Source organism: Hypomesus nipponensis, chromosome 17, assembly GCF_054491055.1.
Source record: "Hypomesus nipponensis isolate SF chromosome 17, ASM5449105v1, whole genome shotgun sequence".
NCBI classification, from domain to species: domain Eukaryota; kingdom Metazoa; phylum Chordata; class Actinopteri; order Osmeriformes; family Osmeridae; genus Hypomesus; species Hypomesus nipponensis.
Window position 1 is genome coordinate 15,602,045 of NC_140377.1, and position 14,961 is coordinate 15,617,005.

The following is a 14,961-nucleotide window of genomic DNA, read 5'->3' on the forward strand; positions in this document are numbered from 1 at the left end:
CAGCAACGTTAATTTCACAGATCAATGTCAGTTTTTTTAAATATCGATCTTGCCATAGCCTAGCATAAATTATTAACTATTGTCAACCATCACAAATTTCATGAACCGCGTGTGTGAAGTCAATGAACGAATCAATCCTAATTCACAATATATTTACAATATAACCTACAAAGATATTTTTAATTTATAAATCTGCAGAATGTTATTCATCCCTCAGTGTATGCGTGCTCACGTGACAGGCTACGGTTTATTACAACCCACACAGACATAGGCTACATTTGGCTTGTAGAAGTCTCATTTTCAACCCCATTTCTCGAAGTGGCAATACTCCCATATCGATGATAGAATTTTGTTAAAAGATGACAAGGTTCTACCTAATTGCATGCCTATTTGCTATTCTTTCAGTCACTGCTTCGCATGAAGAGGTCATTGATGACATCCTAAGCAGTCTAGCCAAGGGCGCATTGTTCCTGGAGATTGAGCACCAAAATATAAATCTCGACGGAGTGGTTGGCTATTTGATATTACAGGGTAAGTTAAATATTTTTGAGAAGGTGTATTTGAATGGTTACTCAATCGTATTAAAACATACGCCTATCTCTCTCATTTCATCATGGGATTGCTTGACTATTGTTGGCTCTGCGCTAGCCAACGACGCATATTTGCTTGTATCCTGTCCGATTTACAGATGTTTACCTTAATGGCTAGGGCTATATATAGGCCCTAGTATTATATCAATCAGTCTATTTTTAACAGTGTTGCATATTTTGGTAATACTCCCTTCTCTTTTATGGTAAATCCATGTTGTCTCGTCCCGCTGTAGCTGAATTTAAAGAGGCAATCCGGACATGGCCGCACACAGACCCGGTCAGCTGGGCTCAGCGCACCTCAGCGGTAGCACTGGTTAGGCGGCTGGATCAGAGTATCGAGAAAGCAGTCTCGGCACTAGCAGAAAACGATCCAAAATACTACCGAGGTAATAATAGGCCTACACATGACAACCTTCTTCTTTGATTATGCTGAAATGGGTTTTGACTTTTACATCAGGGACCTGGAACTGTTTTTGTCAACTTTTCAGATAAATGTATCATAAACTACGTAATTTCTCTCACACTGAATATTCAATATTTATTTAATTTGGCTATGAGTGTTTCTCAACTGGTGGGTCGACCAAAAAGTAGGTCGCGAGCTGGTGTGGAGAGGGTCGCGACCAACTTTTATTTTTATAAGTTACAGAATTTCCGATCCAAAAGTGGGTCCTGAGGTTAGACCAGTTGAGAAACACTGGGCTAGGTTATAGTTGTCCATTCTCTTGGTTCCCCATGCAGAGTTTCAGCCCTTGCTGACCTGGACCTTCTGGGTAGTGCCACATGAGTGGAGCTCCACAGACGCCTCCCTGGCCTACCACTCCACCAGGGCCATGGAGTGTTATGATGAGCAGCTCAGCGACAAATGCATGACACTGCTCCTTGGCACATGGTAAACACACATAGACTGTACTTCCATATATGTCTTGCACTTCCCTCTTACATTTAAACACTTCTCTTTTACACATTTATAAACACACACTTACACACACAAGCCTGAACACACACAGCATCAACTGACTAAGTTCGACATGTTGCTTCATGCCAAGAACATTGTACAAATGGAGCTTCAGACAGCTATCGAATGCCATCGACTTTCACAAGGGCCAAGAAAGAGTGGAATATTATCCCAAGAAGACTTATCTCAGACTGATTTGCATCTTCTTTTTTGTGGACAGGAAAAACAACGGGACTCCCTGCATTGTGACAAAGTCTTGCCGAGATACAATGACACACTTTGGTTGCCCTCACTACTCCCTCTCCCACCAGCTCCTCTATTTCATGATTGGGTCCATGGTGAGATGCCCACACTGGAATCTTGAATCTACTAGAATCTTACAAACTTTAGAATGAGTTCCAAATTAGAATTTCCCACATTAATATCTCTGACACACAGTCGAATGTCAGACAGAGTGTGTGGTTGAGATTCATGATGGTGTTAAGATGATACATTTTGCCCAGCCCATATCAAGTTACTCAGCTTCAGTAGTCCTGCTGAAGGACTTGTTCCAGCTACCTGTTTTATTTGAACTCACAGTCCTCTCGCTCCCTCAGAAAGGCTGCTCAAACATGTTGAAGGGAGATATGCGGGCGTCACGTGCCAACCTGACAGAGCAAGACTACCAGAGGATCTTCTGCTCCAACATGATGAAGAGCAATCAGGACATTATCAAGAATGGCTTCACCGGCCAAAGCCAGGACATCTTTATCGAAAACAGTGAGTGTTTTGAAAATGCTAAAAAGGGAAGAGAATAGTTTGTGTTTAAATGCCAACACTGCAAAAAAGGTCTGCTAAAATAAACAACATTTAAAGAGAAATTGACTTGTGAAATTATCTTGCTGCATGGACAGATAATTTTAATCGACAAAATATCTTAAATAAGTTGGTTCCAGTCTAGAAATAAGTAGGCTTAAGAATATACCACAAATTAAAAGATAGAAACTAGTAAATCATTTTTTAAACAAGATAATAAATATTATATTTCCAGAACTAAGATTTTATATCTTGGCAAGCAGAAAAATTTGCAGTGAAGGAAAAACTGTGGTTCTACTTCTTTTCAGGAGGAGAATCTATTCTGCGTAAATAGTTGTGTTGCATGTGTATTTCCCATGCTTAAAAGTGTGTTGTTATCTTTTATCTTTATTCCCAGTACTTCTGTGTGGATTGGCTGGCTTCTCTGATTTCTACAAACCTGATTGGCTGAAGCATATTCTGAGTTTCCAAGACCAGGAAACTGGATGCTTTGGGAAAGATGGTAAATGCAGCTTGACAACTGTGACATTTAATTGTAATGTAATTGTTAGTTCTGCTTTGTATAGATTTGATTGATGTATTTAGCACAATATTCTACCTACACTTTAGCTTGCCTTCTGATTGCATTAGGGGACCAGATTACCTTCATAATTAACAGCCATTAACAGTCCTTGTACCATAGTATCATATAGGTGTGTGTGGTAGGGGAAATTGTGTCAAAAGCCATTTAAATACTTTTACATAATATCCAACAGACATCTAAAATAAGTGTTCAAGCAAAAAACAAATATTGCATAGGTTTCAGATGTGTGTGTGAGGTAACCTGTCAAGTGACAGTGTTTTGTGAAGTCTTCCTATGGCTTGCTCTCCAGAAAGAGTGATCTCCCAGATAATTGGAGAGGAGCTGCTGGAGGCATTGCAACCACAACGAAGAGTGAAGAGGAGAGAGAAAACACTGAGAGGTGCGTGTTGAATGAAGATCTTAAAACTTTCACATAGAAACTACTGATGAAGAAAGTGTTTTGTCCGTCTCTTTATTAACGGAGTGACTATGTTCAGTTGAGTTCTGGATTTTTATAATTATTATCAATCTGCAGATTTAGAGACAGACCTCTGACAATAAATGGCAACATAACACCAGGCTTAGGTGTCAATTATGTCTCTCTGCTCTAAAGGCCGGAGGACCATCTATTATAGGGCACAAGAAAGTAAACATAGATAGTGACAGTCAGGCAGTAAAGGTGTTACAAGAGTCACAGAGAAAAAGATTCACAGCTCCCAGCCCATGACCACTCTCAGAGCGGAAAGAAATCATAGGTGGAGCTCTCCCTGTTGTCATCACAAGAGACGTTTACCCAGTACTTTCTTCTGACCCTGAACATCTATTCAATCTGACAAATATATACAATCATCAATTATCAATAGCAATCTCACATGAGAACATAGTAACTAGTATCCAATGACTAGTTCTATTGATTAGAGAAATTCATAAATACACAGGAAATCCCAGTTACCTCCACTCTACTGCTTATCAGTATTCAGAGTAATAGTTATTTGAGGCCTCCTCTATCCCCCTGCAGACGGCTGCTCGAGTCACATGACTGGTGTGGCGGTGAGTGCACTGGGAGGGTACCTCAACTTCTACCTGACGGAGCAGGACATCACGAAGAGACCACTCAGTTGAACTTCAGACGCCACACCACACCTGGCCAAAATAGAGTTGAAATGAGCTTGACTTCTTCACTGATTTAGTTGTCATGCCTGGGCAATGGAAAACAAAACACAATCCAGTTCAAAGTCATTGTGTGATTGTTACTTTGCCCAGGTGTGATGAGCTGAGCGCAGGGTATATCGAAGGGTAAACAGTAGACTGTTGCAGATGAAATGTATAGATACAACAAATAAAACCCAAATGCTGATCAATACACTGCACTACTGCATGTATTAGAGACAAGACTGTTCTACTCAACATGTCGTTGTTGGAAATGTTAATTGGCGTTAAATTAACTACCGGTAGTTATTTTGTAGTTGAAAGGTTGATAATTAGAAAATGTTCAGCAATTTTTTCACAGAATTTGTCATGCAGCATGTTTTGTTTTCACATTTGCGCCTACTGAATGCCACCCTGTCACATTTCAGTAACTTGGACTACTAAAAAGCAATACCTGCATACTATTTGATAGATTAAGACTATTGTATAATTAATTGTAGAATTATATTGTATAATTCTGTAGAAATAAAAAATAAAACAACAACAATATTATTACCGGTTTGAACATGTTGTTTTAAATAACTGTTTGCCAAAACTATCCCAACTAAATAAAAGTACTTAAACTATACAAGTGCATGAGAGAAGTCAAAGCAACTATCAGAACCTCCCTAGAAACGACATTTCCTGATATGGACTGTGAAGAGAAATGCTATAATTTGAACACAAGGAAGGAGCGAACTGACCATAGAAGGCTCCAACTCAAGCAATCGTTGGCACGGACTGCGGACCACACCCAGTGGTGTAGTCAGTGCCGCCGCTCCCATAACGCGCACTACGCGCTGTACGTAGGGTGCCAAGTCCTGAGAGGGCACCAAAATTGCCAACTGAAAAATCATCATAGTTATTGTCGTCGAAATAATCGCCTACATTTTTAACCAATATCAAAATGTAACACAGCACGGAAACAGCAGCAAAGTATGATGCAAAGTGTTTATTCTAATCTAACACAAAGGATTGATTCCAACAAACGTGAGTAGACCCCGGAGTCTGACTGCAATTTTTCTCTGGACATTTGCTTATATATTTGTTCTCCATTATTTTTGATATTTTACCATTGGTACATTATATGTGGTCACAGATTCATATATGCATTTCACACTCGGTTGGTCCATTGTCACAGAATTTAAATAGCCTGGACTTTCCCTAACTTTCTCCCATCCAGTGCCCACGTGAGGCCTTGCGGCCCAGCTGCACAGGTTATACTGAGTTTAAAGACATAAATCTGTACTATGATATCTGGGCCTTGTAGTTCCCTATCTGGGCCTTGTAGTTCCCTATCTGGGTCTTGTAGTCCTTCCGGGAAGAAACCTACACACACACTTCTCTCTCTTGCACTCAAACTATCTATCTGGTCTTCCACATTTTGGCTTCTATGTCTTCTATGTTTTAGTGGTAATACTAATCAGTCAACAGCTTTGTCAAAAACATATTACTTATATTACTTTTCAGTAATATAGCATATAAAAGTAAAAAGGTGATTAAGAGGTTCATTTTCAATCATATAATATATTAAAAAAAATCCTATTACAGCAGTGTGATGTTTTTTTCCACAACATTTCCCCCTGTGGGACTGACAAAGTTCCAACACACTACGGTAAATATTCAATAGAAGCAGAACTGGAAGAATATAACTACTGATAGAATACAAACCTTTCAATAACACCTTAGGCTACTAATTCATACACTTCCTGAGTATGCATTGTAACAGTAGAACCATCATAAATACAGAACAGGGTATTGTTAATTTCCATCTTATATATAAATGTAATCATGTGCAAAGCTCAACCTAGGTTGGTTGTCTTTACTTCTTTACTACACTCGCTAAAGCTTCCAGCTTATTGCACACATAGCGGGGGAGTGAAAGTTTACAGGTGTGGGGAAATAGAAACTCCCCGTAACCTTAATGACACGCATAGCGCGAGCCATCAGGGTCAACTATGCTTATTATGCGACATGAGTATCTGTTCCAGCCTTTACCTAAGTATATGTGACAAACTGAGTCATTGCTAGTCGTCATACTGTACCTTCCTGCTTATTCACCATCCACACCAAGTAGCTCTGCACTAAGGTCCTATTACTCATATCAAATTGGTCCGTTTCATGAGCATAAGTGTTTATGTTTCATCATGACAGCTAATATCTCTCACACAAGGTCTGTTGGTCCTATGATGGGCTTGTGAGCAATAGGGTCTTGTATGTTACTGTACCCTGCAGAAGTAAGGGGCAGTTAACAATAACACCTCTACCTATCCCACATAACCTTGCATCCTTGTGCTGAGGGCCTAAACTTTAAGGGCATCTCTGAAACAACAAACAAACAATGACATTAATACAGAAAGAGAAAAAAGACCAAGATCAAGGTATGTTTGCATGATTAATTCGTTTTTAACCATAAACATTTACTGTCTAGAGATACATGCGTCAATCAAGCCCTCAATGTTAGCTAGAGCTAGCTATATCATTTTAGTGTAACACTTAGACTAGCTATCTAACAAAATATAACAATAGCTAGATCCCCTCGTTAAAATGGGCATTTCTTTTGTATGCATTCACCTAGGTGGATTTACCAAGGCGAATGCATTCTAGCTAAATACATTTCAAAATAAATGTCAATTGCCATTGAACTTTGCTATAAGGTAGGTTTGCTAACTAGGCTACGTTGTGAGCTAACGTAAAGTGGCTAGTCGTGAGAATATTGTTTTCCTGTTTCTCTTTCTTATTATTATTATTGTGAGAATGCTGTTAAGCATTGATGTGATTCTCTCTGCCCAGCTTGTTAGCGATCACAGCTGCGCCATCACCGTGGCAACCAAACAGACACGCACGATGAAAGCAGAATTGGGTGACGTTTTGGAAACTGCCAAAAGAGTTGTATTTCTGACCGCACAGACACATAAAGGATATCAATGGTTTCGGCAGAGTCTTGGGTCTCGGAAAATATTATTTTTGGGATTGGACGAACAGTTTTGCGTCTAGGTTAAATTGTTTGAGGTGTGGATTCTAGCTACACTTCTCATAATCGAGCTAGCGTGATGGCGCTCCATAACTAATAACGTTTCGACTTTTTTTCCACAATCGACCAAATTGGCCAAACAAGGTATGTAGCCTACATTGAGTTTACAGTGTAAATAATCTAGCTAGATCATTTTTATTTTAGCAAGTTTTACAGAAATCTGCAAACATCAAGGCTCGACTGTCATAGCTGACCGTCATGAACAGCCAAACCAGGGCTGGGGTAAATGTTTGCTGCAGCTGGCGTTAATCCTACGAACAAACGCTTCATAACTGGAAAGTTTTTACTTTGAATTGACGATATTGAATACATGTAAAGTAACTTGTCTTTACTCTAAATATTTTCTTCTTTTTCAATTTGAAGTTGTAGATCTACTAATGTAGGAAATCTTCCATTGCATCCTCTCTCTGGGTTCCCGCCTTCGGTTATTATTCAAGCCTACGGTGCTAAAACATACTACTTTGACACACTTGCAAGAAATGATCCGCTGGTTAGATATAGCATCATCTTGTTATTTACGTATAAAAAACTCAGCAGGGACAAGACAACATCGGCAACCCTGCACTATGAATTATTATTTTGATGTCATCTTAAATTAACCCTGTCAACACAATATGGGCTGCCCACATGGGGCCCAGTCAGTTTTGTCATGGGGTTCCATAGGGGCCCCATGTGGGCAAGCCCATATGGGCTGAAGGTGGGCTTCGGGTGGGCCCTAGCTAAATCCCACATGGGCAACCCAGGTTACTCCCATCTAGGACCCACTAGCTGGGCCCCATGTGGGCTGATTATGGGTCCCTGATAGTACTACGTACCCTATGGTGATTTATTTAAACAAGTTACAATAACAAAGAGACCAGTAATACAATTAATTACATTTTTATTTGTTTTAGAATGCAAAAAAAAATCAGTAGCACAAACATAAATTCGATACCACACAAAGAATGATCGAAAACTTGCATAAACCTTAACCTTATTTCACACATTAGATTTTTTTTTCATGTCTTTCAATTATAATTTTATCTATACATGTTAAAATATTCCACATCATTTCTATTAGAGTTCAACAATTCCCTAAAGTTCATAGTTAAGACTATTTCTTACTTTTCCACATCTTCATACTCCTTTAGCTGATTCATATACATTCAAGCCATCAATGTAGTTCAGCTCCAAGTCAAATACTATTTTTACAGTTTTTACAAGTTTTTTATCGATGTCTTTCAACTTATTCATCATTTGATCAAGAAATGTTATTCAAACCTCTATATATTTTACCCAGGGAGTTTTGCATTCTAGAACTTAGTAGAACTTTCTTGATGATGTAATATTACACACTGCACATTTAATAGGCTATGTTTAAAGGTGCACTGTGTAATATGACATCATCAAGAAAGTTCTACAACGTTCTAGAATGCAACATTCCCTGGGTAACCCCAACCCTTTCGAATAATAACAGAAGCTACAGTGGCTTTTAAGGACAAGAACAATTCTACATTTTAAACAATGCACCTGATGACATTCCAACTATGACACTTTCAAGATGGCGGCACTAGGCCTTGGTCCAAAATATGCAGAAATATGGACATATATAAGCGAAAAAATAATAATTCAAAAAAAAATAATCAGCTATTATGCACTAAATTAAACCTACTTATGGATGTTATAATTATTTTCTACAAAATCTGCTAGGAAATAAAACAGCGCTGTCAAAGAGACAGCATCTGCTCATTAGCAACCTGTCGCACTAGTGTGAGTGGACTTGTATTCATCATATTATGGCTCCTCAAATGTCTGAAGTCTTTGTTGAGGGGTGGCCTGTCGGACCTGTCGATTACCCCCCCCCGGCCCTAGAACCAATGATCCATTTGGAGATGGCCTTCTCTGCATCTTTACGGGTAATATTGCTGGTCATCTGGTTTTTCTTCATGCCTCCTGCAAGAAATAAATATAACGGTCATTTACTTACTGTATGTGCCAACACAACTCTCCACCAGGACTGTAAAGGCAACTATGTTAAGAAAAGCGCTGTATAAATTAAGATTATACACACTCTTTAACACACCAGTTAGGCATCTTGGAGACATGAGCAAACATACTGCTCAGCCAGGACAACAAACATTACATAATGTTAAGGTATTATAAACAACTTTCCAGTATCTGTACAACACTTAAAACATTATCCACATGCACACCTACCATATATCACTTCAAACAACTTCAAGGTCTTAAACTCCCTCTTCCCGTTTCGGCCCAGAAGGTTGTAATTCCTAGACAGGCCGTGGTCTAGGAGGAACGCCATCATCCTTCTTGTGGCCTTATCAATAGTTGCCCCCCCAATGTCAGCCACAGCTGCGACCTGAGGGGAAACAAAGGCAATACAAAGCAAATGTATCAACCTGAAAGAACTACCATAAGCATGGGTGTGAGCACACTTGGGAAGTTTCAGATGAAATTCACTGCTAGCCCGCTAATAAAATTGAATTAAGTTGTACTACCCTAAACTTAACATATAGTACATACCAGTTCAGACATGACGTTTGTGTTCGACAGTTTTTCCTCCATGTTCATGACATCTTGAACCGTCTTTAAGGGGAAACCCTCTGAGGTAGAAGAGACGGTGGTTCCACGCTGTTGTAACAGCGTTTGCAGCATCCTCCCGTGAATCTTTTGTGTTTCTTTCAGCTCCTCAAGGAGGGTTAAGATGCGCACGAACATGGAGTCTCTTACTGGAGATGGAGCGGTAGGCGGTGACCTTAAGCTGGATGTAGCGTAGGATGGAGCGGTAGGTGGTGACCTGAGGCTGGATGGTGCGGTAGGTGGTGGCCCGAGGCTGGATGTAGCGTAGGATGGAGCGGTAGGTGGTGACCTGAGGCTCGATGTAGCGAAGGATGGAGCGGTAGGTGGTGACCTGAGGCTGGATGTAGCGTAGGATGGAGCGGTAGGTGGTGACCCGAGGCTGGATGGAGCGTAGGATGGAGCGGTAGGTGGTGACCTGAGGCTGGATGTGGCGGTAGGTGGTGACCTGAGGCTGGATGGAGCGGTAGGTCCGATGGGGCTGTCATCATCCTCATCCTCACTTGTAAAAATGACTTTCCTAGAAATGTTTAATACAAGCACAATCAATGAGTTAAAGCATTTTAAACATGTGATGTTTACTTTTATTAATTTATTACATTTAATATTATCTATTATTTAATCATATATCTCTTGTATTTTGTCAGTTTTGGAAAAAGTGACAGCCCTAGTATACATCCCTCATTTTGACAGATTTGAACACAATACACTTAACAAAAGTCTCACAAAACTTTCCCTCCCTGTATCATTGGGAGAGTGTCAGCATCCATTGAGTATGTACCATTTCACGATTCAAATAGACTCACCTCCTTTTGCGCTGTCCTTTTCCCAAGTTCTCGGAATCAGACTCGGTCAGGACATCTGTATTTTCCTCGTACTCAACCAATTTTGAGCGGGCAACTCCATACGTTGCTGTGGGAGACAAACAAATGTGTGGCAGTGAATAATGATGACAGGCGTTCTATACATAATCCCTTACTTAATACACATGAATTTGAGATTACCAGCTTTTCTCTTGACCGTCAACTTGAATGTTGCCCAATCAGTGTGCGGCTCCAGTTGTTCTGCGACCGCCTTTGCCATGTTGATCTTGGCTGGTGGCCAGTAACATTCGTCCTCCTCACCCCCGGTAAACCATTTCGTTGGAATAACTGCCAATCCGCCATTATTTTCAAATGCCACTACGGCGAAAGGCAACATGCTTAAAGAAAAAAAAAACATAAAATACATACAGTTGCGAGAAAAAGTGAAAATGCAGAAATTCAAGTAATCCCAAAGGGTTCACATACTTTTTCTTGCAAATGTGAATAAAAAAACAAATCGGTAAATCAAAACGAACAATAAAAAAATAAAAAAATAGCACTAGTGCAGGAGTGGCAATGCCACGTATCCAGTCTTGAATGGCAACAAAACCATTTTTGTTTTGAACTCCTCATCAGGTAACAGCTGCAAGTATTCCAAGACGTGAGGAGTCCATTGGATAGTTGAAAAAGTTTTTTTCAGTTTCAAAGAAATTACACAGGACTTCAACAGTTCCAGAATGTGACAAAATGTTCCGCACAATAAGAACCCTTCCCCCCACAAAAACAGTTATCGCCACGAGAGGAGGAGATCATTGTCTGTCCATCATTGTAACGCCTGTATTGATCCCATGTTGCAGTTGAATTAATCATAGGTCCAGAAAAGTGGAGCTGTTTAAGTGGGCTGCAAACTGATTTGCTCTTTTGGCTTGCCACTTTCTGTTTCTCATGGAGCCGCCTGACTAGTGGTTGGAGAGGGTTTTGAGGCCGACCGACACGTTTAAGTTTACCTAAAAATGTCTTGAAGGGAAATGCTGAAATACTATCTAACGGGCCGAATTTCCGTGCATCTTGAGCTAAGTGGATCAATGAATGCATGTTATAGCTGACAAAATCATTGCCATAAATTGCAGCAAAATCTGTTACGAAGAGTTTCAAAATCTCCTCAGCATAGTCTAAATTGTCAGGAGAACATAAGGCAGGACTCAGAAGAATTCTCATAGACACAGATAGAAGTAAAACGTTTCTGTACATTCTACTGGGAATATTATTGAGGAGAACAACAGGGCCAGTGTTAAGTAAAAATTGCCAAAGCTCTGTAGCTTTCCATTTACCAAATTCAAACATGGATCGTGGTTTCCTTGCAAAATTGCTAAGTATATATTGCCTGATAGACACCATATAAGCATACATTACAATAAAAAAATGCATAGCTTGCCTGGATTTCTGCGGCCCCTTTAACCAAAGAAATATTAACTTGCGCATTGCGCCCAAGCACACAAGGTGCATATAATCTAAAACAAAACTGCTAACTAATCCTATACCCAGATCATTTAGGGGGGAGGCTGACAGTTGGTGCTGTTGATAGCCTTGCCTTTCAAATTGCTCGTCTGTCCTGAGCTCTGCTGATATTTCAGGATAAACCACCTTCCCATTAATGTACTGGCCTTTTTGAGTGCACCTCTCACACCCGTAATACCCAGTGTGGCCTTTGGAGCATTTAAGAAAGACCCGCGCAGGTGCATCACAAATAAAAGCATCGGGTAATGGTACACTGAAATGTACACCATTGTACACAATACCTCTCTGAGAAACGGCTTTCATATCTACAGTGAATTCTTGCAAATACTCTTGGACATTTTTGGGTTTGGACGCACCGGAGTACACTCCGATTACAAACAGACTACACTGGAATTTCCTTCATCTTTCCCAGAATAGGCCACAGACTCATACTGGAGCTACGAAATAAGGGCAATCTATTTATATTAATTCGAAGTGTGAGAGTATCTGTCATATTTGCTAAATGTCCAAGAGATGTTAGTTCAGCTATGAGAGCATTTTCGATTCCAAAGTGGTAGTAGGACCCTCCATCCACAGCCAAAACATCGCAAGATCTGTCAGTAGACATAAGAGTTCTGGCATCCATTGGGATATCAAGGCCCTTCCTCCTTAGGATTTTAAGAAGTACAGACAGCGCTGTTTGTGGTATGTTGAATTCTGAAGCCCATTCTGCAAGCCCACATTCATCATCATCATTATCCTCTTCCAAGTCGGAACATGCATCTCCATGCGAATCACAGTCACTATCACCAGCAGGCACCCAGTTTTCAGAATCCAAATCATCAAATGAGGAAATGTTGCAATCATAAAAGACAGAGGAATTCTCTTCAAAATCATTTGATGACTTCTCAAAACAGTTCTGATCACCAGCATCTTAGAAAGTATCCATGGAATCTTCTCTTTCAGAGTCCTTTAACAAATCATCTTGTGGGTATTCCCTTTCACAGCGATCCTCATCGATTTCAGAGTCTTTTGCCAACAAATCATCCATCATCAACTCATTTTCAACAAGACGCAAATGTTCCTCCACTTTCGCTGATATTTTCCTCTTTTTAGTTCTTTCTGAACACGCCATTGTTTCTAAAAAAGAAGAAGAAAGTATTTAAGTTTTTAGCTATGATTAAAAACTGCTTGTTAAAACTAGTATTAATAGAACTTTTTTTAAATTTAATTTCATTAACTGCTCTTACAGGGACTACAGGTAAGTATTTAAAAAGTGTCCTTAGCGACAAAAATACTTATTTTTAGTGTCAAATTACTCTTGAACATATATACACAGGTAAGTATTACATACAGTCAAATTACATAAAAAAAATTAAATCCCAGATCAGTAATATCACATTTCTCCAGACTGAATAATCTATGAATTTGTATAATTACCTACTGTGTGTCTCACTGCTTTTACTTTAAACTTCTATGGATTATACTAATTATAACTGAATTATCTAACATAACTAGTGTTTGACCCACAGCCATTTACTATATTATTTTCACACAGATTACAATTAAAGTTTTAAACACTGACAACCGCACACTACTTTGTCATGCAAAAACGTCATGCAATGCTGCTTTAACCTTCATGACTGGGGAACACCCAGAGGATGTGCCGTTAGCATTTACTAGCGATTAGCATTATCTTAGCCTGCTAAACAATACAGTTTTCACTCCTTATTGCTCACACAGAAAAGTAGTAGCTGTGTGTACAGTGTACACGACGGGCTAGCGAACAAACAAACACACACACACACACACTCTCTCGTTTGTCGTCTTTGCCGCGCGCGGGAGCGCAACGTTGTGTGTATGAGAGTGTGTGAGCACGCCTATACAGCGCTGACACACACACACACACATTCTGCAGACTAATAAGATAATAAGTGAAAATAATATCCAGTCTAACAGAACTGCTATTACAACAAGAACTAATAATATCACCACAGCTAAAATCACGTTTATTTCTGGAAAAGAGTACGGCAAAGAGGCGAATTTAGCTTGTTGAGACTATAGCCTAACCATCTCTCTCCTTCTCATGTTTGTGCGCGCTGCGCTCACCTCCTTAACTTTCTCCATAGCCCATCAAAAAAGAACCAAATTGTCCCTCTTCAAAACAACTACACAACGTACTCATCCAATTCGAGAAAACCGGAGGGAAGGCAACAGACAAGAAACAAGCACAAGTGGAAAAAGCAGACGATAAATTGTAGCTTGTGCTACAGCTTGTTTTAACCACTTGCTAACTAGGCCTGTTTGACTACCTTGCTAACAAGTTTACAACCAAATCCTTCCAAACAATATATGTAAGTCAACCACTCAAAATAAACTCAAAACATGCTTGATATTAACTTAATAAATTGGACTTGTATGTTCAACACCATGCTTTAACCAGGTTTAATTACCATAGCTAGCTGAAAGCTGCTAGTTAGGCTGAAACCTCATTGGTTTACGTTCAAAACTGGATAACCGAACACTCTCCAAAAAAGCTTTTAGTAAACCTCATGCGTGAAAAATACATCCCCCGTTTAAGTATACATAGAGGCAGATTCTTACCTGTTTTTTCGTGTTAAACTGATGGTGTCTGAAATCCGATCGTCATGCGACTGACTGCTGCAGAAGTTATCAGACAAAGACGCTCTGACGTTGGTACTGGTACTGAAGGCGGGAATTTTTTAGGCGGCAAATTCAAAAAACTATATTTTTGAAAGGCGGCAAAGTGACGTTTTTTTTTTGCTCCGTGATGGGGTGGAACTGGGAAACCTAGATAGTACAATAATGTAATAAAATAATAGTAAATGTATTTTATTACAATATTGTCTGTTGAAATTCATATTTTGTCTTAAACCACTATTAAAGTGCAATGGCTACACTTCTAGCTAAAAAGCCTGAAAACATTTGAAAAAAAGTGGAAC

At 39.6% G+C, this 14,961-nt stretch overlaps 2 protein-coding genes and 1 pseudogene across 2 annotated transcripts; 1 reads left to right on the forward strand and 2 right to left on the reverse strand.

Moving 5' to 3' along the window:
- The first annotated feature begins 224 nt into the window (after positions 1-224).
- Positions 225-4,660, forward strand: c17h16orf89 (chromosome 17 C16orf89 homolog). Its single transcript, XM_084678269.1, has 8 exons — positions 225-531; positions 824-976; positions 1,329-1,479; positions 1,766-1,883; positions 2,142-2,304; positions 2,738-2,842; positions 3,213-3,302; positions 3,921-4,660. The coding sequence occupies exons 1-8, from the start codon at positions 360-362 to the stop codon at positions 4,022-4,024; spliced, it is 1,056 nt and encodes a 351-aa protein (XP_084534395.1). The 5' UTR covers positions 225-359; the 3' UTR covers positions 4,025-4,660.
- A 3,819-nt stretch (positions 4,661-8,479) lies between these two features.
- LOC146253690 (uncharacterized) lies at positions 8,480-10,898 on the reverse strand. Its single transcript, XM_084676916.1, has 5 exons — positions 10,703-10,898; positions 10,505-10,610; positions 9,645-10,218; positions 9,321-9,480; positions 8,480-9,056 (listed from the first exon to the last, which is right to left on the reverse strand). Exons 1-5 carry the CDS (start codon positions 10,896-10,898, stop codon positions 8,956-8,958), a joined length of 1,137 nt encoding a protein of 378 aa, XP_084533042.1. The 3' UTR covers positions 8,480-8,955.
- LOC146253691 (uncharacterized) lies at positions 10,532-13,133 on the reverse strand (annotated as a pseudogene).
- Positions 13,134-14,961: the final 1,828 nt, after the last annotated feature.